Below are 22,946 nucleotides of genomic sequence, written 5' to 3' on the forward strand. Positions count from 1 at the left end.
CTACAGAACGATTGCATTTTTAGCTCAATATGACGATTCACTGCTGGATAGCAACATATTGAGCGACATATCTAAAGTCAATTGACATCTTTTCTGATGTCGAAAAAAATCCTCGCTATTCAATAATTAATTTTATATAATCCTCTATACTTTATTTCCTTTTCTGTGTCTTTCTCTCGGTGATATTGGATTGATTAGATATGAGATTAGCTTTATTGAATGAATTTAGTAATTTTGCCTTACTGATTATAAAGTTTTTCTTGACTTTATATTTTGAGGATTGCGGCAGGAGTAATGAATGACAATAAGTGGTTTTGAGACAACAGTTATCTTTACGATAGAATCCCTATAATTCGAGAGGTTAAAAATCGTTTAAAGTTAATGAGAGATTCGAGTTATTAGAGCAGATAGGCTTCCGGGGAGGGGGTACTAGGTTTTTTAGCTGACGGGTATGTGCCGTCCAACTTTTAGTGGTCGGGCCCTTACAGGTGCCAAAACCTTAAATGGAGACTATTAAATGGGGGAAAAACCTAAATTTTTGTAACTTTTGTGACCCTTATTGGGACTAGAAATTTAGGCTTTTGAGGGTCATGATATGGAATTTGAGCTGTTTTTGCAAGCCTTAGGGAGACTGGAATTAAAGTCTATTCACGATAAGTGTGCACTCTTTTTTCTTTTACCTATAATTTTTGAAGGAATTCTTCAATCTTTATAAATTTGGTATCATTGGAAAGATATTAGTGAGTGGAACAATTTGAAATAAAAAGATCTTTAAAAAAATTCTAAAAATGAAGATGAAAATGAAGAAGAAAAAAATGAAGATCTTGTAGAAAAGTGCTATAACTTTCATTTTCACTGGAAAGATTCTTTGATCTTAGGAGATCATCACTGTGAAGAAATTTCATTAAAATATTTATTCAATATAAAGTTATGATACAAAGTTAATAAGTGATTGACCCCAAAAAACAGCAAAAAACAGCAGAAAACAGCGTTTTTAGACGTCAATCAGCTTATTTATAAGTTATAACTTTGTTTGATATCTTTTGACTGAATGATTATTTTTGAGAATTTTTTTCACAGTGATGACGTTCGATGATTAAGGATTCACTTCAGTGAAAATGATAGTTATAGCACTTTTCTACAAGATCTTCATTTTTTTCTTCTTCATTTTTATCTTCATTTTTATAATCTTTTTAAAGTTTTTTTATTTCAAATTGTTCCACTCACTAACATCTTTCCAATGATACCAAATTTATAAAGATTGAAGAATTCCTTCAAAAGTTATAGGTAAATGAAAAAAGAGTGCACACTTATCGTGAATAGACTTTAGATTATATGATTTTTATAACCCTAAGTAGGATTTAGAAGATCCAAAAAAGGATCTTTAATGGCGGCACACTTTTGCCTAGGTACCCCCACCCCCTCCCCAGGGGTAGGTTTAACTAACTGAGATTAATATGTATTTTCATTGCACTGACAAAGATTAGTGATTTATAGTCCTTTGAGGAGTTAAAGTTTAAATTGGTGTGTAAAGGTCCTTTATAGGTCCTTAATTGATTCTAATGATGTCTCCGTTTAGTTAGGTAAAAGTATACTTTTACGGAAATGACACATTACTGATGTAAGAAACTGACTAGAATGGTATCGCAAAATAGATTCTATGATTACTCGGCAAAAACTTCTATGAAGAGTTTCAGTTTAGATTTGTGTAAAGGTCCATTTGATTATGTGTTTGTTTCCTTGTTCAATTATCTTTCGGGTTTCATTATAGTTAGAACAATGTATGTTTTTTTTTTTAAAAAAAAAAAAGAAACATGACTAAAATTACACGCTTTTTTTTATAAGAATACACTTAATAAGAATGTCCATGATGAAAATGGCCAAAAAATTAACTAAGAATGCTAAAAATGCCATTTTTTAATTATAAGCATTTTCAATTATAAATTGTCAGTCACCCCCAAGAAAGGTTCACTCCTTTCACAAAAATGCCATTTTATGCTTGAGGCGTATATACTAAATGTTTTAGTCTAGGATCCTAACCTAAGAATGCTGTAAGAATATTTTAAGATGATTTTCCCAAAAAAGTTAAGAATATCCATGATGAAATGGATTTACACCATTCTTATAAAAAAAGGCGTGTAGAAGACAGTAAACGAAACACAAAAACGGTATCGCAAAATGGAATATATCAACATTCGTCAAAGTCTTTTGAGGACTGTCAGTTTTAAATTTGTGCCTTTTCAAATTAGTGTCTCTCCGTAAGATCCTTACTTAATTCTAACGTTTTTTTATGTTTAATTAGGTAAAAGTATGATTTTGAATAGAAGAAATGATACATAAGAAAACTGACTAAAAGACCCTAAAGAATACAAAATGGTATCGCAAAATGGATTTTACGATTACTCGGCAGCGGCCAGAGAAAGCGATTTGGTGACATTGAAACAATGTTCAAAGAAAGAAGCCAATCGACGAGATGAAGATGGTAGGTGATACAACGTTGTTTTAACGTTATATAACGAGCAGGTCGTTTTGATTCAAACCATCTTGGAACACGTTAACAGGTTTTTAGAAGAACAGATTATATATGAACATAACGCTTCGATGGCCATATTATTAAGAGCAAGTTGAGAATATTTTAAGCCTTTGCGGAGTCTAAAACACTCGATTCCTTAGGAAATTGGACGAAAATACACGAAATAGTGAACATAACTACATGTTAAAAACATCTTTAGGTTGCAAACTCAAAAAGTTAAGAACATCCGAAAGCTTTTGGGTATACTTATGAAAAAACGTGTATCATAAGAATCAGAAGATTTTTGCTGAGTCTCAAAGTTTGTATGTTGTCTATATATTTGGACGAATCATTTATAGCTCTACACACTATTTTGTTCTTTGTATTCCCAGGAATGACGCCAGTCCATTGGGCTTCACTTTACGGAAATTTCGAAGCTTTGAAAATACTCATCAATGTTGGGTAAGTGCCTATAATAAAGAAGGTTTCATTTACAATAAAACTTTGACCTGCTTTGACATAACCACATTGTATAAAGATCGCTGTATTTGGACCGGGGTAGTTCCCGCAGAGAAGCCTTTGTAGTAAAATTCTGCCTAACGACAAACGGCGCTACATCACTATTGTACAAGCGAAGGTAGTTCTAGCGCTGTCGATGCGGATAACACTCTCAAAAAGATCTCAACCAAAATAATTTGCTTGGCCAGGATTGGGAAACTGCCTCCAGGGTCTATATAAAGCTAAGTGGTTATTACCATTGAGTTTCAAGTCCGAAGGGCTAGAGTTGAATCTCTAACCTTTCTCAGGCAAGAAAAAGTGAAGCCACTTATTTCCCATTCAGAACGCGCCGCAACGGTTCTTTTGTTTTTGAGGACTGTATTTCTTAAAATCTAGCGATAGATTTTACTTTTGTTTCAATCTGGCGTTTGTGTAAAAACCACGCACAGGCGTTCTGGATGTGAAATGAAGTAGCTTCAGGAGTCTCGAGTCTAGCCCTTCGGGCTTGGAAGTCAATGGTTATTATCATCATTACATATATTATAACAATAGTGTTCAGTTTGAGGTCGTTGTTGTTATTTTCTGCTCGCGTAGTTTGATTATTCGCCCGATAGTGTCATTTGGGCCCGACGCGAAGCGGAAATGACGTTATTGCCCTATACCCGGCCCGTTAATGACAATTTGAGTCACAAAACCTTTCAATACCGCCCGCCGATTGAACCTTTAATGGCTAACTTAATGACCGCTATATGGATAATAATATCTAATTACGCCTAATCTTTTCACAGTGGGAGTCCTGACAAACAAAACAACGAAGGAGCGTCATCACTCCATTTAGCAGCAGGTAATGGTCATTTACCTTGTCTGGTATACTTGACCAACTTTGGTGGAAATGTTCACGCCTTAAATGACAACGGTGGTTCACCTATGCACGAGGCTGCTATGAAAGGCCAATTAGAGTGTGTTCGACATCTAGAAGCTATAGTTACACATCAGGTGAGTGGAGAAAGATTTCTAAACCAAGCAGCATCAAAAGCTTATTTGGTCAAAAATCGCTAAAACTATATTATGCCCTTTGCCAGCTAACCACGAAACCTCCCTTTTCGATTTTCCTTGAAAGAGCATTTCGTCAGTAAGGCATAAATAGACACTAGAAACCACTGATAATCTATACTTTTTCATGGTGAGGCTTAGATGGAAGGCCAATTAGATAGAATGTGTTCGACATCTAGTTTCACACATCAGGTAAGTTGGGAATTTTGTAATGGTAATAATCAAACAGTAATATCAAAATAAATTTCCTGGAACTTTCCCAGATAGTATTTAAAGTTACACCTTAGTGTGACTTCAGAGTTCAAGTCTTTCTCGGATATCTACGACCTGACGTTTTACGTACTCGGTCCATGAAAGTAACACTTATTTAAAAAGAGGTACATATCACCGCATTATTTATTTTCTCCCATAGGTTTCACAAGATCGCAGTAAAGTTGAAAAGATGCAAACCAAGGCTAAAAAAGACCTTGAAAAACGAAATAAAGGTCGTGAAAAACTATTGAAAAACATGGACAAATCATATGATCGAAAAGTCGATAAACAACGTAAATATTTCGGTGTACCCCTGTCAGCAAACCCCAACAACCCGTACAATTTAGATGGGACCGATAAAATGAGTTATTCACAGTTAACCGGGATGACTAACGGACACCATCGAATGAATCGAGGAAACCCTGAGGAAATCGCTGAATACGATAGTAACGTAGATAACGATTCAATTGATTCATTTCAACGAGTCGAGGAAGAATTCTTAACACGAAACTCGCAAATTTCCGATGATATCGTTTTCGAACGGCCCGAAAAATCGTCAATTAGGACGGAACAGACGGACCTTTCCGGAGGTTCTTCATCTACGGAAATCTCTATAAAACAACCGGGTATGCTGGCTAGCCTCAATTCCTTACATACTTCAAGAAACGGGTCCTATACTCATTCGTACAACGGAGGCGGTTATATGAACGGTTATTCCCAAACTAACGGCTACCCCCGAAAGCCGTCTTCAACTTCCGGGCTACTAGAAAACGGAAAGAAGGCTAATAAGGGGTTTGGAAGCTCGCAACATTTAGGAGCATCCATGGCGAGCTCAAAGTCGCTCCCGCCTTCTAAGCGCAATGGTAGACCGGTTGGGTACCGTGAGGTCCATATGGGACCTTTATATACTTTTTTACATTCACTCGGTATGGACGAATTCAGAGATGTGTTTTTGCGTGAGAAAATTGACCTGAGTGCGTGTTTACTCTGTGATGAGAACGATTTGCGGGAGATCGGGCTCCCGCTCGGCGATCGTAAGAAATTAATGGACGCTATCAATAAACGGAATCAGATCATGAAAGAAGCCAGCGAAACGAAAAAAGAGCTGTTTGATTCTGCAGTGTGACGAAAATAAAACAGTACAGAGAAGTGAAGAGTCTTAAATTTCTTTGTGATAAGTCGAGTGGGTGAATCTATTGAAATGAATAGACCAATGAAGATGGAAAATGTTTCAAATTTTAAATACTTTCGGTAACGATTTTAACCAGAGCTGGTGTTTTCGTCAGGCCAGATCACACACATGTAATCCAAGTGACTTTTTAGGATATATTCAAAACTATACTATACCATAATAATTTTAAGTGATATAACTTTTTTTGAAAACCATTGTGGTACAAATAAAGAAAATTTCGGTTCTTAGAAATGGTTGAATGGTTTACATATTTGGCTTAATAGCCAATGATCAAGGAAAGATTAAGCGCGTGGAGCAGAAGAATGAAACTCTCGAGTGTATAGAATGAGAGACATTTCTTAAACACGCTATCGAGGAGTACGCAGAAATTTAATTGGATAAACATTACATTAAATGCATTGATGCCATGATTTTAGGATGGCATCTTCAAAATATATTGTTAATATGTATGATATTAAAAGATTTTGTTCAGAAATTATTTAAAATATATAGCTTGAGACGAACAATAATTGAATTAAATTGAATTAAAAAATAATTTAATTGAAGATATTTGAAGATTGACATTGCGAATGTCGTTTTTGTAATCTTTTAAAATCTGACTGAAGACTGCCTGAAACGGCACGAAACTACCAGTATCGGAAAATAAATTTGTCTGTATTCTTGACTGATAGCTTGAGACGAACCATGTACTTTAGCTCCTTCTTTACGTAGGAAAATGTCAAATTGTTGATATTATAACCAAGTTTTTGTCATTATCTTATTAGACACCCCAAATATCCCAAAATCATCAAAATAACAGAGGTCAAATTCTGGATACTACAGTATGTGGCCCCCGAAACGGCGATTAAATTTGAAATTTCTCTCAAATCTAGAGGAAAAGAGATTTTACAAAAAATTTTGCTGCATGAAAACCTTTAACATCTCTACTTTATTTCCTGGAAGTTTTTTTTCAAAATTTTCAATTTCAACAATATTTTTCAATCGCTTAAAGATAGGTAGCTTTTTTCTAATGGCCCCCAAAACGGAGGTTTGAAATTTTAGCAATTTCTCGAGATATCTTTAAGGTATGAATACAAAATTTTGACCATAGCTTTGAAATATGATTTAGAGGGTTTTGGGCATAAATTTATTTGATAAAATTTTTACAGTATACCCCTGGTTCTCAAAATGCAGGTTTGGGGCCCCCAAAACGGAGGTGTAGTTAAAATCAAATTATTAAGCCCAGTGGTAATAGGGGGAAAAACTATGAGCATATTTGTGTTTTCCCTTAAATTTACGACCCGATGGATGTAAAATTTATGATTTTTATGAAATATTTCAAGATTTTCGATATTGCTAAGTCCAAACTGAAAATTTAGAAATTTTCAAAATGACAATTTTGATTTAACAACGTCTTAATCAAGTTTTGAAAACAAATCTCTTTTGAAAATAGTTCCATTCATGTATGGAATAAGCTGTGAAAATTTTAGAAAAACAGCTTAACTGAAACTGAAAATATTAAGCTTTAAAGATATCTTCCTCCTATATTTTGCAAAAAAATGACAGAATTTGCCGGTTTTGCTGATTCAGCGAAAATTTTTATATATAATGTTAATTTTTTGTTATAAACTATTAACTCAAGGTGATAGGAATAGAATTCCAAGATTTTTTGCTTTTTCTCATATTTAGAATTTTCGGTTTTGTCAATGCTGATTCTAGAGCTCCAAAATACTGGTTGATCTTCAAGATGCTATATCTTTTACCCAGCCTCTAAAGTCACAGATGTATTTGCATTTTCTGAACGGCATTAGGTGTAGAAAGTTTCCTATACCCCGTTTTCATAACTTATTTTCAATATCCAAGGAGCTAGAGTGAGTTATATGCAATTTTTATCTAATTTTGGTGTTAAAATATTTCCTCTAGACGCAAATATGTTTTTTTGAATCTGTCTCAAACCAGCAAAAACATGCTCATTTTTAAATATAACCATCATTCTTTCAAAATAAACAAAAATCGTTTAATTCTGATAAATCTACAAGTCAGAATCTTCATTTTAATGAAAACCTCCGTTTTGGGGGCCGTCTCCGTTTTGGGGGTCATATACTGTACCGAGTTTATGTACATGTGTTTTTCTGCGACGCACAAGATTCGTTTTTTCTATATCCTGACTGACTAAGGGCAACGATAAATCAACACTTTCAAAGTCCTCGATTTCTAAATAGGACAAAAATGTGAACTGAACAAAAGTAAAAAAGAAGAAGGAAAAACGAAATCCGTCCTCAAATTCGCAAAATACATGAACTCGCTTATGTTTATTCAATAGAATTTAGCCTGAATACTACTTTAAGGGCAGAAACTTTCACGGTCAGAAACTTTCGCAATGTTCGTGATTTTTACCCTTTTTCGCGAAAGTTTCTGACAAGCTAGAAATTACGCAAGAAATTCGCGAAAGTTTTTTCCGCGAAAAGTACACATTTTTTCCTATTTTATAGCCAGTTTTCAGTTTTTATTGCTTTTTTTGCCTGCAAAATGAAATAACATTCTAAAATTCGTGAAAGTTATATCCACTGAATTCGCGAAAGTTAAATTCCACGAAATCTTACAACCACGAACGATTTGAAAATTCTGAGTTTTAACGCTAGACTCAACACTTAACAATCCAAAAGTCCAAGAATGGTCCAATAGGCGTCAGAATATAGCCTGGAAGTTTGTAAACCCCTCCCAAATTGAAATATTCGAATAAATTTATCAATTAGCCCAAAGGCGACTTTCTCGCCAGAACTTTAAATTGCTCAAAACGAGGAATTAACCAAAATTCTCAATATATTTTGACCGAGATTGTACCCATAGGTATACCCAAATACATAAACTCGCTACCATTTGAAATGTGACGGATCTCTATTTGGATGAACGGGATAGTTAGAATCGAGATAGAAAACTGAAGTATTCATATTTAAAATCTTTAGAACAAGGAATACAAAAATCTCGACAAACCTCCTTTCAAGAGCAGACACTGATGAACTTTCTGATCACTGTAAGCTTGGTAGCAAATTCTGACAAGAGATGCATGCACGACAATAGTCCTATGAGACGAATTAAATTATATCTATAAGAATAAGATCAACCTAAGTTGAGGCTTGTCGAGGAAAAATGCAGTTCAATTTAATGCAAAAGCAGTTAGTGTGAACTCAAATTATCAGCATCTCTTCACCAATAGTCTAACTAAACTTATAACAATAAGTAAGATTTGCCAGGGAATCATCATTTTTCCTTCAGTTCAATTTCTATTTCTATTAAAGCAATTTTACAAAATACTGTACACATCTCAATGGTTTTAATTTACAAAAGGATATAAGTGCTGAAGTGCCAATTAATACGTAATGTGTAAATTAATACTAATATTGGTAGGTGCAAAGTTCGGAGAGAGACTCATTTTTCATACCTGGAGGGCACTACATATTCCATTTTAGGGGGCTTCTTGATGAATTAATTTCCAGGAGAACTTTGAAACATAGTTTTCCTTAATATAGATATAGAGGGTTTCCAAAGATTAGCGAAACTCTGAAAGGGGGTTAACCTTCTTACGGGGAAAATTCATTTTTCATTTAATCACACGAGCCATCAGTCCAACCATCTTTCCAACGTTCCAGAACTTTAGAACAATCAAATGTCGGTTTGCCAAGTCTTTCGTTGACTTTGTTATGGTAATTGCAGAACCACTTTGATAAAGTTTCATTGTTTAAAGTGTCTGGCTCGCTTGTCTTTAACCTAAACAATGATTTGATTACAAAGATTTTAACCGAATTATAGTTTTTAAAAATAAACACTGCTTAATATGAGGTCAACACTTATTAGGATCTGTAGCATTATTTGTGGGATACCACTGGATACAAACGCATGTGATTGGTGCAAAAATTGATAGGATTTTGATATAATTTTTGGAGGATTTCCGCAAATTAGGCCTAGAAGTAGTTCTTATGGGCAAACGTTTCAGGCTAGACTTGCCTACTACTTGCTAATCTGAAGGATTGAGCTATTCCAGAAATAGTCTGTACCCCCTATGCTAAGGAGGTGTGACGTCCAGGTTGGTCTGGAAAATAAAGAATCCAGGGTGGACTGGTTTTTTGAGTGTAAAAATCCAGGGTGGTCAGTAAAATGAGGTGGAAAATCCAGGATGGTACGTAAAACGGGGTCAAAAATCCAGGGTGCTCCAAAAAAGGAGAAAAAAATCCAAGCGGGGTCCTGAAAAATTTAAGAAAAAATCCAGGGGGTGTCCTTTCTCAAAAAGGACCTCCTCAACATAGGGGTTACAAACTTTTTCTGGAATAGCCCATTGATTCTTATAAGCATTTTTATAAAAACTACCGAAACCACTCTATAACATCTATAACAGAGGTGGGAATATACTGACAATCAAGAACTTTATTATCTTCGTCATTAGCCCATGAAGTTTGCAGTAATACAAATTGAATTTTCAGAGTTATTTTAATCAAACTCTTAGAGAATGCCAAAAGAGGGTTAAAGTAAAGAAACTTAGCTCTAGTTTAGATGGCCGTTCTTCTGCCCTGCCTATCCCAATTATAAGACAAGGCAAAAAATGAAACGAAATTTGCAGTTTAAATATTAGCTTGAAAAAGATTGAAAGAAATCAATGCATAGTTGTTAAAAGAGGCCAATTCATTGACCGAAGACAGTCAACTTTTTGCCAACTTCATTTCAGAATTAGAATAGGCAGAGCGAAAAATGGGCCGTCTAAACCTGAACTTAACTTTTAGGTCATTTCAAGGAAAAATACAAGTCCTACTTACGTGTCTCGAAGGTGTCCTGCACAATCGTCACACGGATAGAATTTCGAGAACAATCTTATGAATTGAGACATATCTTTTTGTTCTTTCACCGTCGGTTTTTCAGGATAATATGCAGCCATGGTGTGAAGAAAACCCCACGTTTGACGACCAAGTTCTTGACGATCTAATGGGCATTCAGGATCTTCTTCAACAACAGCACTGCTAGACGGTGATGTAGAAGAGTTTGAACTGAATCCAGTCTTTGACTTAAGCATAAAGAAAGTTAAACAAGATTATTTTTACATTTGGCTCTCCTGAGTTTCCCCGCCCTCTTTACTTTTAAAGTCTTTATTGTTTCAAAAGAACAGAACAACAATTCATTCTTTATTCTCTTTCATACTATTTTAAATGCAAAAATATGACTGCAAAAATTCTTTTGCACACGTACATTTTCTTTCGACCCCTCCCCCTCCCCCTGTACACAAGCATACGCGTTTGATAAGACACCCCTTCACCCTTTAGTGCGTACGTACTATGTGGACGGTCCCTAAAGCGAGTAACAGTCTATTCGTAAGGTTACAGATATGGATTTTGATGAATGCACTTTAGATTTATGTAATTTCAAGAAGATGTAGCAGTGGTCAAAGCAAGATTTTCATCTGAGACGGAAAATGGATTCTGAACAGTAAATTCTTGAAATATTGGTGAATTATGCAGAATTTTCAGACGAAAAAAACTGTTTATATACTTCTCTGAGACGGAAATCCGCCTGAGACGGAAGAACTTTTAACACTGATGTAGACTTATCCCATAGTAAAACTTTCCAGAATTGTTCGCGTCAAGAATATTTTATCCTATGTAAATCTAATGTACTATTTTTATCTATGACGAAAGTATGAAAGCCGAGAAGGGTCAAACGCGACAATTTTTGGGAGCGCGACAATTTTTGGGAATGCAACAGTTTTTAGGAACGCGGCAGTTTGAAAGAAGTCTTAACAGCTTGAATGAAATCTCGACAGCATGAAAGAAGTCTTGACAAATCGCATACTGACCCTTCTCGGCTTCCATACGAAAGCGACTTTGCAAACATGTCTTCATCTTCAGTGGAACCTCTAATTAGCGGACACCATCGGGGAAAGGGGTTAGTGTCCGCTAATTAGAAGTGTCCGCCTTTTAGAGACTTTTGATCTCGGAGCTCCAATTTTGAAATTAGGCCATCCCAGGGTGTCGAAAATACAAAATTGGGGTCTAAAGTACTTATCTGCAGACACTAGGCCATAGAAGAGCTCGAGTGGCTGACAAGAGGTTAAATCGAGGTGGACTTGAAGTACCAGCGATTTATGATTTCTTTGGCCAACCTAAATTCGTTGAATGGGTCAAGGGAAAACTGGAAATTTGTAGAAATAATTTGAATAATAAGACTTAATAATAAGTGCTTGAAATAAAAATATCTAAAACTTTTTTTTTCAATTTTCGACGTCTGTGACCCGTTTGATATTCAATGTCCGCTAATTGGAGAGCTAAAATAGGGGTTTTGGCTATTTCGTGCGAAAAAAATTGTCCGCTAATCAGAGGGTCCGCTAATTGAGTGTCCGCCTTTTAGAAACTTTTTTATGAGGATTTGACTAGGAAACGGCCGGGGAAAATGAAATTGTCCGCTAATTAGAGGTGTCCGCCTTTTAGAGTGTCCGTTAATTAGAGGTTTTACTGTACACAAACAAACCCATAATTACCTTAGTTCCTGTCATATTCTTTGCCCACGATTTGAAATCAGTACAAGCACGACATGGTTTTGCTGGTTTGTTATCACCTGCTTGAGGAGTTGCAGTAAACATTAACTGCTCCATCTGTCTCATAGCATCTGAAGCTGCAGTGTCCATAGGCTTTGGTGATGCTTGTTGGTCTGCCTTGCTCTTTGTTGTAGAATCACTCATGTTTTATTGGTGATTTTGTTCTCTGGTGCCTGTTGAATGTTATCTTTTTTGTTACTGACTGAAAAAGAAAAGCATTATGATAATGGCTAAATGTTACTAGGGTTAAAGTAATGAGCATGTAAGACCTAATCTTTTTGGGGACGTTCAAGAAGATAAATATAGAGTAGCACTTATCAAACAAATTGCAATTTAAGCAAATTAACACGAAGTAAAAGACACAAAGAGAATAACATGAAGTTGGCCATATGAAAGAATATTTGCAACTATAGTGGAGTCTCCATAACTCAAAAACGCTCAAAAATATGAATTTGTTCGATTTCAATTTATGGAGTATGGTTTTTAAATGAAGGGGCTAGAAAAGTTGTTCGGATTAAAGAGACATACGAGTTATAGAGGTTCGAGTTAAAGAGACTTCACTGTACAATAAAGCAAAGAAAAACGTTTTACATCTTTTCAAATGTTGACAAATAATGATCATAATTATCAAAAAATTGAAATTAAAAAGTTCCTTCAAAATACTGTCAAAAATGTTGTTTAATAAAACCTCCCCATGATGACGGTATAATGAACATTTAAAAACATCATGGTACGAAAGCTTTCCACAATTATAAATGTTACTTTAGCATTGTCCGTACCAAATAAATACCTCATACTCTCCTACAGTTAGCGAAACAAAACAGTAAAGGTATCATTCTATTAACCAAAATGAAATGATGGACATATGGAAGTTTATCCCAAAAAGATTCAATCGCTGTCCATTTCAACATCTCCTTGTTCATTATTTTCTTTTCGATTTTGTTTAAAATTCATCACAGCTTCTTGAAAAGTATCTAAAGCGTGTAAAGAAACTTTTTGCAAATTAACAAGTCCTGTTTTCAATACTTCCACAGCTGGCTTTGAACTAGTTTGTATTCTCAGATTAATTTTCTCCTCTGATGGATGAGGAACGCTGTATCCACAATACTCAACCTCAGGGTTTTTGAGGATCATATAACGAAGTGAATTTCCTATGGTGTGATCTTCATGATGCATAACATAGGTGACACAAGTCTCATCTTCTCCTTCTGTGCTTGTGGCAACTTCCAAAGTATGGATCTCTGGGTTAGGAATCAGATCTGATGATGACATGTTGACCGTTCTGTGGAAAAAAAAGGTAACAAGTATTGAGCACATCATATATAAGTGTTACAAACCATATAAGAATATTAGGTTTCGACGACCAAAATATTGAGAACAAGAACATTATAAGGTTTTATGGACTCTAAAGGCAGTCCTTAGGATATCACACAAAATAGATATTCTTATTAAAAAAATGTCAAGTTTGATAGTTAATTTATTTTAAAAATTATACTCCCTTGAAAAATATCAGACTGAGATTTCAGCATTTTAAAAGTATATTCATTGTAATTTAATGCTCAGGCAAATTTCACTTTTCTCATAAAAACAGTGGTTGGTTACTTTAAGGGCAGAAAGTTTCGCAGGCAGAAAGTTTCGCGAATTATGGTTTTAGCCGAAATTTCACAGATAGAACTTTCGCGAATTCATATAAAATTTACCTTTTTTGGTAACAAAAACTCATAAAATACACCAAAATTTAGCAATTAGTGCAAAACTGAGTAGGAAAGTTTATTTTTCGTGAAAAAAGCTTTCGTCTTTTTCAGGTTTAATTCTTTACCTGGCAGAAACTTTCGCGAAAAAGGATCAATTTCGCGAAAAACGCGAAAGTTTCTGCCCTTAAAGCCAAGGTTCTGAAGGTTTTGAACGGTTTTATTTTAAAGGTCCTGATATCACAACAAAGTAAAACTCACATCAAAATTGAGTGATTTAATCAGTTATGAATGAACAACTTCAATCCAAGCCAATTGAGAACAACAAATGCAACACTGACAGGAGCAAGACAAGGGATCAACAAACCGAAATAACAATAAGAATGACTGAAGCAACACCAGGGAAATGTCTGAAATAGAAACAAGGAAGATTTAACAAACACAAAACAATAGATATCAAATCAGATCAGGTCATCTAGCTGTTGATCATAAAAAAGGGGTTGTTTCAATTATTCCACTTAAGAATGCTTGAGCAGTTTCAGATTAGCTGATACCTTAATCCCATTGATTTTCCGGGGTCTTTCATCTTCTCACCTTAAATTTTTAAGCCTTTTACTTTCACGCGCCTTTCAGAATAGGGCATTCATGCATCCTTTAATCTTTGTGCATCGAGTAAAAGCTTGGATATTTTTTAATGTTATTGATGTAACTTAAAGGCAACAAGAGCAAAAAGAAATATAATCAGCTCTTAGCAAAATTTTTCATTCCAGAGGCATATTTAAGAGGGTCGTTGTAAAACATGGATTAGCTCCATGGAGTACTCCAATGGAGTACCTAATGGAGTACCCCCTAAAATACCTGTCAGAGCGATGAATATCACAAATTTGATAATCAACCTTTTCCAACCTTTTCCAACAGCTGTAAACTTCCAATTTATAGCAAGCAAAAGAATTTCTCAAGTATTTGTTTGTGAAAAAATGGCTACCATCATTTCTGGCAATAAAGCTCATATAGCGCACGCTCTCTGCTTAAAAATCTTTGTTGATTCTAAAATTAACAGACCAGATTTAGCTTGCAGAATAGCTCTGATATATCAAACACTTTATAATAATACATATAATATCAGTGTAATTGTATATAGTATTATGTGTTATATTATTTATGTAACACCAGTAGGGCACTAGAGCTTTCTTAAGCAATATTTTTCTTTTGTCCTTTTGTCAACAGATTGACTTTTTTAAAGAAAATATTGTGACAATCATAGAATACATAGCTTATCAACCCATTTCCAAGAGGAATTTTTATCATACTCAATATGATGCAGGTATGACTGGATATGTAATGGCAGTTGGGGACAGTCTGTGAGCATTAAATTATTCATTGTCATTTTATTGACAAAATACACTTCAATTAACAAAATAATAAGACAATCACAATAAATGGAGAAATTATACAGGTCTTTATTTTCCTCTCGCGGCGATCTAAAATCTGGTCTGCAATATTTTTAGAGTACTCCAATAGGTACTCCATTGGAGTACTCCATGGAGCTACTCCATGTTTTACAACGACCCTATTTAAGATGAATCAGGGACATTTTATTTGATGAGATACGATTTTTACACATATACACATTCAAAACCATTATTAATTTGCCTACCTTTAAATTTTCAAAAAGGCCAAGTGGCAAAGAAAGAACCTTTTGTCTACCATTTATTTTTGAGAACATATTCACTTTGTGCGAATGCAAAACGTGCGTAAAAATTAAAGGGATTAACACGATCAGGGGGCTCTTAAAATGAAAGAACAATGTATATATCATCTAAAATAATTAAAAAAAAAATCAAAATACCTTGTTATAAAAGAAATCAACTGCAATCAATGTGAATGAAGTCAGTCCAGCCAACAAAAGAAACAGAAAAATTCTTGTCACTTTCCAATGTTTGTAAAGATTGATCATTAAGTATCAAAATCTTCTGTTTTTAAATTACTTTTTAGTGGGATAAAATTTTGCGTAGATTATATATAATTCAAGTCAGAATTGAAGGTATTTTCTGTTGAGATGTTTTTTAAACTTCTAATGCTCTTTGACATTGACTTGAACATTTTGCACCTGACACAGCAACAGTGCAGTCTCTCTAAGCTTTGACATTTAAATTCTTTGAGACTGATACTTGACAAAAGCTGACCCTGCCAATGATTTTTGTAACAGCTTTTATATTGACTTTCAAGCTAGGTATTATGTATTATCCCTTCAATCACCTTTTGAGAAAACATATTTTGACTACTCCCAATAACCTTTGGGGTACTAAGGTTGGCCAATGTGGGGTATTTGGGTATGTGAAGAGGTGAAAAAAACAACCCTTACCATTTGCACATACCCAGTACCCATTTTTGCCTAAGTGCATCCCCCAAAATATGCATCAAAGCAGATCAAAGATCAATGCTACAAAAGCACTTTATTATTTACTTAACTCATAAGCAAAGAATGTTCCATAAAACTTCTAAATATCACCAAAGCTGCAAACTGCTAGATGGCTACTTCCCAGAAATTTTGCCGAACCTTATACACTGACCCACTGACTCATGTGGAATCTTTTTTACTTTAGCCTGTAATTAAAGGCGTAAGAAATCATAGTGCTATCTTGGGAATTAAATGTCAAATTTTGCCTACCTACCTTTGCCTGATCTACAAAAGTTAAAAATTGTTGTACTGTAGCAATTTTTTGGCTCAGTTTCAGACCTTCATCACGTACGGTATATGCTTGATTTGATTTTGAAGAAACCCCCTAATAAAAACATTAGAATTCAGCCTGCCTGAAGACACACAAATTGTGAATCAACAATTTATAACATTCAAATAGACCTTTTACTAGGCCCCATAGTGGGCAGCTTATCTCCAACTCCCACCCACCTGAAAAAGGTCACCCCCACCCCATTTGGGGTACCCACTATGATTTTTGGGCAGATGTCATGTTGGATAATTATTAAAGTCCAGTATCAAAACAATGACACATTGATGCATTATCATAATTATGCATTAATTTTTTTCTCATCATTGTTTTGATGCTGGAGTTATTAATTATCCAACATGACATTGCTCCTAGCACAAGGGCAGCCTGAACATACCGCTTTTGTTCAGTCAAAAATAGCAAGACATTTTTACGGACCAAATATTTCTGGATGTCGCATTAAACGGTCGGTGGCTTGATTTTTCAAACTCGACTCACATAATTATTTAAAGTATAAACTGATTCTGGAATCTGTTAATGGACACTAAAATGCAGCTCATGGGTAAATTTGAACTAGATTGAAACATTTTTCATGGTTGCAACGCATGAACAGTGAAAATGGTCATTTCTGGATCTGTCACATTAACTGTTAACTCACATTAACCACATGAATTTTATTAGGCTGGATATGCAGACGGTAAACTATTTCCGTCTAGTTTTTTAAAGATTATTTTCTTAGTTTACGGTCTGATCCAACTAACATGCCTGCAGGGATATTTCTCCCTGCATATATGTGAGTGCACCTAATTGGTTAAAAAGCGCCCACTCACTATATATTTGCGGGTTTTTTTATATTTTTCTATGGGCGCGCATAATTTATGGACATTTTCCACCTAGGACATTTTTATTCCAACCCACCCCCCCCCCCCCGCTTATTAAGTTTTGAGATTTTTTCCAACCTCCCCCTGTTTATTCCAAACCCCCCAGCTATTAGGTACCCAAGAGTATTCAACCGGGTGAACCTGCGCCTGTAGACCCGGTTGGTTAGGAGACCACCAATAAAATTTCAAGCGTCTAACCAATGAGACGTACCGCGGTGATTTTGAAAAGATTTTTCCTGTCTCCACTTTGATCCATGTCAACAGGGTCATACATTTGCTGTTTTGCACGCTCGTTTTCAACACGTTACTTTTCGCTGGGCCTTCACGCCCAACAGGCTTCTTGCCTTTAATTCATAAACAAAAACAGTAAATTAATGCAAGCATTATTTTTTTTAGAGAATCCTTTCTCTTTCTGATCGGATCGGATGAAAGCACTTTACCTTTATTCGATAAGATACTTCTTTTTATCAAAGGGGAATTTTTTGATTGGAAATTAAATAAAACAATTAAGATATCGGGGTGATTGGATAACAAAATATTTGGTGCTTTTCACGCATGTTTGTGATTGAACAAAATACCTAAAACAATCTAATTATTTTGAGCATTAAGGCTTACAATCCTGTCTCTTTCTAGAGATTTTCAGAGTGTCTTTTATTTTGCTAGCAAATTAAGAATTGAGGTGGAGTCTGGATCTCTTTGCAACTCTTATACCGTGACATTGGGTAACTTGCATCAGTGGAGGCTAACATGCATAGCCCATCAAATAAATGACCCAGCTGGTCGTTAAAATACAAAATTAAATCAAAACAAAAATTGTACTATACCGTAACTTGGTCTAATGTCAACATCCCTCCTCTAAATTCGACACCCTTTTCTAGAGCTGAAAAATTAAGAAAAGGTTGAAATTATTTTATTTGCTTACTGGTATGGGAGGACAGGGTTCGAATTATAGCTTCGCACTTCGCAAAATGCGAAGCGAATTTTAAGTTTAGCGACCCAAAAAGATTTCCTAACTCAAAAATGCGAAGCTAAAAAAACTTTAAGAAAACACATATTTTGCTACTTAATTCATTCGTTTATCCATTTCTTTATAAACTCTCTACCTTGCATCTTTATTCACTCGTTTATCTACTGCTTTATCAACTTGCTACTTCGCTACTTTATTCATTCGTTTATGCATTGCTTTATAAACTCCCAACTTCATTCATTCGTTAATCTATTGCTTTATAAATTTGCTACTTAGCTACTTTATTCACTCGTTTATCAATTGCTTTATAAACTCGCTACTTTGCTGCTTCATTCATTCGTGTATCTATTGCTTTAACTTGCTACATAGCTACTTTATTCACTCGTTTAAATCTATTCCTTTATAAACTCACTACTTCGCTGCTTCATTCATTCGTTTATCTATTGCTTTATAAACTCGCTACCTCGCAACTTTTTTCATTCATTTATCTATTGCTTTATCGCTACTTCAAAACAACAACCCTAACTTGTCTGTCTATTGTTTTAGAAACTCACTAACTTTGCTTTGTCTACAATCTCACACAACAGCCTAAGTCTTACTTCGCTTTTCTAGAGAAATGCATTGAAGATACTTTCGCATTTTCTTTCAAACAATATTGCAAAATACTAAAAATGCTTCGCAAACAGTGAAAAAATTTTTCACCTGCGGCGCTGCTCTTTTTTACCTCGCTTCGCTTGGAAGAATTGCGAAGCTCCTAAAATTTATAATTCGAACCCTGGAGGATAAATCTTTTTTCAACCACCGATTACGACTTTCATATTATTCCTATCTCTAAAGAAGGGTGTCGAAATTAGAAGACAGATGTCGAGATTAGACCAACTTAAGGTAGGGAGGTCGGGCCTTACGCGTGCGGCAGTAACAAAACATAGATTTTCGAAAAAAAATATTCAAGCTTACATACCTCAAGGAAGGAAACCTCTTTTAACATCAGTATTTTTTCCAAAGTGTAGAGAATTTATTCAGCTTTCTTTTGCAGAAAAAATCAGTACATCATGTCTTCATTTTCCTTCAAAATTTGAAAATGAGTACTCGCGGGTGAGTTGTTTCAAACTTCTTGTTTGCGGCATGGCAAAATTTTTTATCCGGGGGTTCTAAAATCCAAAGCGCTAGCCACCCGAAACAGCTATCGAACTGGAATTTTTTGCATCGTTCCCCGCAATAGTTTAGCTTTTGAGACGTACCACGTTCGTTGGTTGGAGCAACGTATATTTTTCAGGAAGTCAAATTATGTACTTAAAATGCGTTTTTTTCATTGAAAAAATCTAATTTTTTTATCGAACGTGAATTTTTTAGAAAGAACAATGTTTTTTCTTTCCAAATGTGAAAAAAGTAAGAATCAAGCTGTTTCCAGAGGCAAGCGCTAAGGGGAAGATTATGGTAATGAAGGTACAAAATGGCTGGCGATGCGTGCACGAAAATGCTTGAAAAATTGAACCTTAAAATAGAATATCTTTGGAAGGTAAATGACCCCTCATTTTTCTTCTGATGGTTATGGCTTTCCATTAAACTTGGTTTGGTATTCTGCAAGTAAGTTTGAAATTTCATCTGACCACCCTTGGTACACTATATATTGGCATTCTCCTAAGTCCTAAACAACTATCTTAACAACAGCTTAAGTGAGAAAGCCAAGAAAGAAACTTCCAGACTTTGAAAAGTTTTGGAAGAGCACACAGCTTCCCTAGCAACTTTAACCACTATTATAACAACTGATCTCCTTTGAACAAAACTGATACTGTAAGCTAAGCTGAGACCGTAAGTTGGTCTAATATCGACATCCCTCGTTTAATTCCAACACCCTTCTTTAGAGACAGGAATAATATAAAAGTTAGAATCACTGATTGAAAAAGGACGGGTACATAATGCATAAAACATAATGCATATTGCATAATGCATAATGCATAATATCTGAAAAATGTCAATTTTAGAGGCTATAATAAGGAGAATTTGGAAGATAATACTTTCAACAAAACAAATATACCATTTTCTACCAGAAAATAAAGGGTAGAAGGCTGTAAATTTGAATTTTGGATGATGAAGGAAATCCATGATCCACTGAAAATGCTTGTCGCCATTTTGATTTTCATAGTTGTATTTTACAGAACATAGTATAATGTAGAAAAGCCACGAAAATATCTCCTCCGTATATTACTTTTCTAACTCGAAACGTAATTTTAAAGCAGATCTTCTGGGTTTTCAGAGAGTTTTTCCAACATTGCTATAAATTTCAACGGGTTTACCCTCTTACAAAAGCATTAACCAGGTGAATGCTTTTTGTTAGATAAGCCAATATCCACCAATATAAATTAAAGAGCTTCAATCTGGAAGCTAGTCAAAGGAAATAGACTTCGAATCTTTTACATTGAATGTTGGTTTTTTGAGAATGAAGAAGGGGGAAACTTTTCTGATCTGTTGCATTATTTATTCTCTGACGAAAACCCTTTGTTGTTATGATTCGAATATTTCCTCTTTCGTTCGGATTCGAAAAGTAAATATTATGTCTGGGGAAATCCCTCTGATTGGAATGTTTACAAGAAACTCTTCTAAAGAGGTTTTCGCGGTTTTAGCCTCTGCAAAGGAGAGTTTTAGAAAATATAAAATCGTTCTGTAAATTACACAATACTATTATGCATTATGCAATATGCATTATGTTTTATGCATTTTGTACCCGTCGGATTGAAAAAGGATTATTCCTCTCTGACACGGTTGGCAGACGCTATCATACTCAGGATGGATGTAAGTGAAATTTTTCAATCCGCGGACCTACCTACCTTGAGTTACCTTGAGCTTGTTTCGTAATATCTTTACGCATCCATCCTGTGAGGACCGATGTAAATTTTCATATTGATGATGCTGTTTGTTTCAGCTCGTCTCATCATAGTGTAGCCAGTCACGAGTGGCTCGTCGGGAACTGTGAAAAGATATTTATCCAGCTCAGTTTTGAATTTCAATTTCTTGCACCCAGTGAGATCCCTCAGACGTTTTGGCAGCGAGTTGAAAAGCCTTGGTCCTTGGACTTTAAAACTTGAGTATATGACTTTTTGCCAGGGCCCCCTTTTCACTAGTGGTATGTGACATTTTCTTCCTTGTCTGGGATTGGCATAGAACGTGATTGTCCCAGGATTTGGGACAAGCTTCTCATAATACACCAAGTGTATATGATAATATATCTTTCACGCCTTCTCTGCAGTTAAAACAGTTTTAATGTTTGAGTCTTTCCCAATAGTTTTGGTTGTGTAGGTTTTAATCCTCCTTGTGAATGATTTTTTGGAGATCTTCGATCTGCTGGATCAGATTAACTTCATTGGGTGACCATAGTTGAGACAATGTCAATGTGTGGTATGACTAAAGACTTCCAAAAGTGAGCATGACATCATTTCTCTTAGCTGAATGTTCTCGAATCAACCAATGAGTATCTGTATTTTTCTACAATGGTTAGAATATGTTGGTTGATTTCGCATCGTCGGACATGGTAACACCAAACCTGTTGAAAGATTTGGTTTGGATTATCTTTCCTTCACCTGTGAAATAACTGGTGGCTGGTCGTTTCGAATGGAGATGCTCGAACTGTTTTCCTTTAACATCATTTTGTTTTATGGTCGACCATTGATAACATTGTTAGGGCCGTTTTGTAGGTGAAACTGGTCAATGATGTTTTGGATTCCTTTCTTTAACTCGGTGTCATCAGCAAAACTTGCAATGCTTTGGGTTGTCCTTATCAATGTCTGATATCATATGATGAAGAATAATGGCCCAAGAACCGATCCTTGAGGTACTCCTGATTGAATTTTTGCCTGGGACGACTTGTGACCGTCCTAAATACTACTTGGTTTCTGTCTTGAAGAATGACTTAACCTTTAAGTAGTTTGTCTGTTATTCCAATAGATTTCAGTTTTGATAGCAGTATCCTGTGGTCGACTTTAATCAAATGCTTTTGAAAAATCGAGATATAAACATCTACATCCAATCCTCTTCTAGTTTTTGATAGGATCTGTCATAGGCTGAGTAATTGGACTAAGGCATGATCGCCGTCCCGGAAACCAATGCTGGTTTGGGGTTGAACAAGCATTGTTGGTTGATAAATTCGACTATCTTCTTTCGAACTATTTTTTCAACACCTGGAGATGGGAGTAAGTGATACTGGCCTGGTTTAGGGCTCGCCTTGATCTCCACCCTTTGATATTGGTGTGATATGATTTCTGTTGTGAATCTCCTCTGTTACTCCATGGTTCAGACAGTTCCTCCAGAAATGCGAGTGGCTTAGCAGTTCTTCTTTGCAATTTTTCAGCAAAATCGCAGGAAATCTCGGACCGGACAGAGTTTGGTGAAATGTTGGATTGCTCAATGAAGCTTTTTCGTCAAAGTCATGTCTTTTAGCACTTTGGACAATTGTTGGATGATGCGTCATTTTCCGATGGTACACCTGAAAACCGATATGTATTGGTCTTGGAGTATAGTAGCAATAGGTCACATCATATATAAAGAATTATTTGTCACGAAGTGGCCAACTTTGGATTTTGTTTACTATGCTTTTTGCAAGCATAAAAAAATTTAGGAT

General features: G+C 35.3%; 2 protein-coding genes and 1 long non-coding RNA gene across 3 annotated transcripts; 1 reads left to right on the forward strand and 2 right to left on the reverse strand.

Annotated features, from left to right (window-relative positions):
* Positions 1-2,303: 2,303 nt before the first annotated feature.
* On the forward strand, positions 2,304-6,077 carry LOC136822325 (pre-mRNA splicing regulator USH1G-like). Its single transcript, XM_067078565.1, has 4 exons — positions 2,304-2,482; positions 2,905-2,974; positions 3,799-4,006; positions 4,476-6,077. The coding sequence occupies exons 1-4, from the start codon at positions 2,374-2,376 to the stop codon at positions 5,439-5,441; spliced, it is 1,353 nt and encodes a 450-aa protein (XP_066934666.1). The 5' UTR covers positions 2,304-2,373; the 3' UTR covers positions 5,442-6,077.
* A 2,348-nt stretch (positions 6,078-8,425) lies between these two features.
* On the reverse strand, positions 8,426-12,265 carry LOC136822342 (FAD-linked sulfhydryl oxidase ALR-like). Its single transcript, XM_067078580.1, has 4 exons — positions 12,007-12,265; positions 10,295-10,539; positions 9,072-9,254; positions 8,426-8,569 (listed from the first exon to the last, which is right to left on the reverse strand). Exons 1-3 carry the CDS (start codon positions 12,205-12,207, stop codon positions 9,092-9,094), a joined length of 609 nt encoding a protein of 202 aa, XP_066934681.1. The 5' UTR covers positions 12,208-12,265; the 3' UTR covers positions 8,426-8,569; positions 9,072-9,091.
* A 366-nt stretch (positions 12,266-12,631) lies between these two features.
* On the reverse strand, positions 12,632-15,771 carry LOC136822338 (uncharacterized). The gene is made up of 3 exons (XR_010848888.1): positions 15,604-15,771; positions 14,016-14,164; positions 12,632-13,345 (listed from the first exon to the last, which is right to left on the reverse strand). It is a non-coding gene; the product is annotated as an uncharacterized lncRNA (long non-coding RNA).
* Between the last annotated feature and the right edge of the window lie 7,175 nt (positions 15,772-22,946).

The sequence above is a fragment of the Clytia hemisphaerica genome, unplaced genomic scaffold, assembly GCF_902728285.1.
Source record: "Clytia hemisphaerica strain Z4C2 unplaced genomic scaffold, Clytia hemisphaerica genome assembly, whole genome shotgun sequence".
NCBI lineage: Eukaryota > Metazoa > Cnidaria > Hydrozoa > Leptothecata > Clytiidae > Clytia > Clytia hemisphaerica.

Excerpts from the sequence above, each read along its gene's own strand:
- LOC136822325 (XM_067078565.1), top strand. The coding sequence starts at position 2,374 with ATGGTATCGCAAAATGGATTTTACGATTACTCGGCAGCGGCCAGAGAA. Across the intron at positions 2,975-3,798 it reads AAAATACTCATCAATGTTGG|TGGGAGTCCTGACAAACAAA; the intron begins GTAAGTGCCTAT and ends ATCTTTTCACAG. Across the intron at positions 4,007-4,475 it reads AAGCTATAGTTACACATCAG|GTTTCACAAGATCGCAGTAA; the intron begins GTGAGTGGAGAA and ends TTTCTCCCATAG.
- LOC136822342 (XM_067078580.1), bottom strand. The coding sequence starts at position 12,207 with ATGAGTGATTCTACAACAAAGAGCAAGGCAGACCAACAAGCATCACCA. Across the intron at positions 10,540-12,006 it reads AGAATATGACAGGAACTAAG|TCAAAGACTGGATTCAGTTC; the intron begins GTAATTATGGGT and ends TTTATGCTTAAG. Across the intron at positions 9,255-10,294 it reads GCAGGACACCTTCGAGACAC|GTTAAAGACAAGCGAGCCAG; the intron begins GTAAGTAGGACT and ends ATCATTGTTTAG.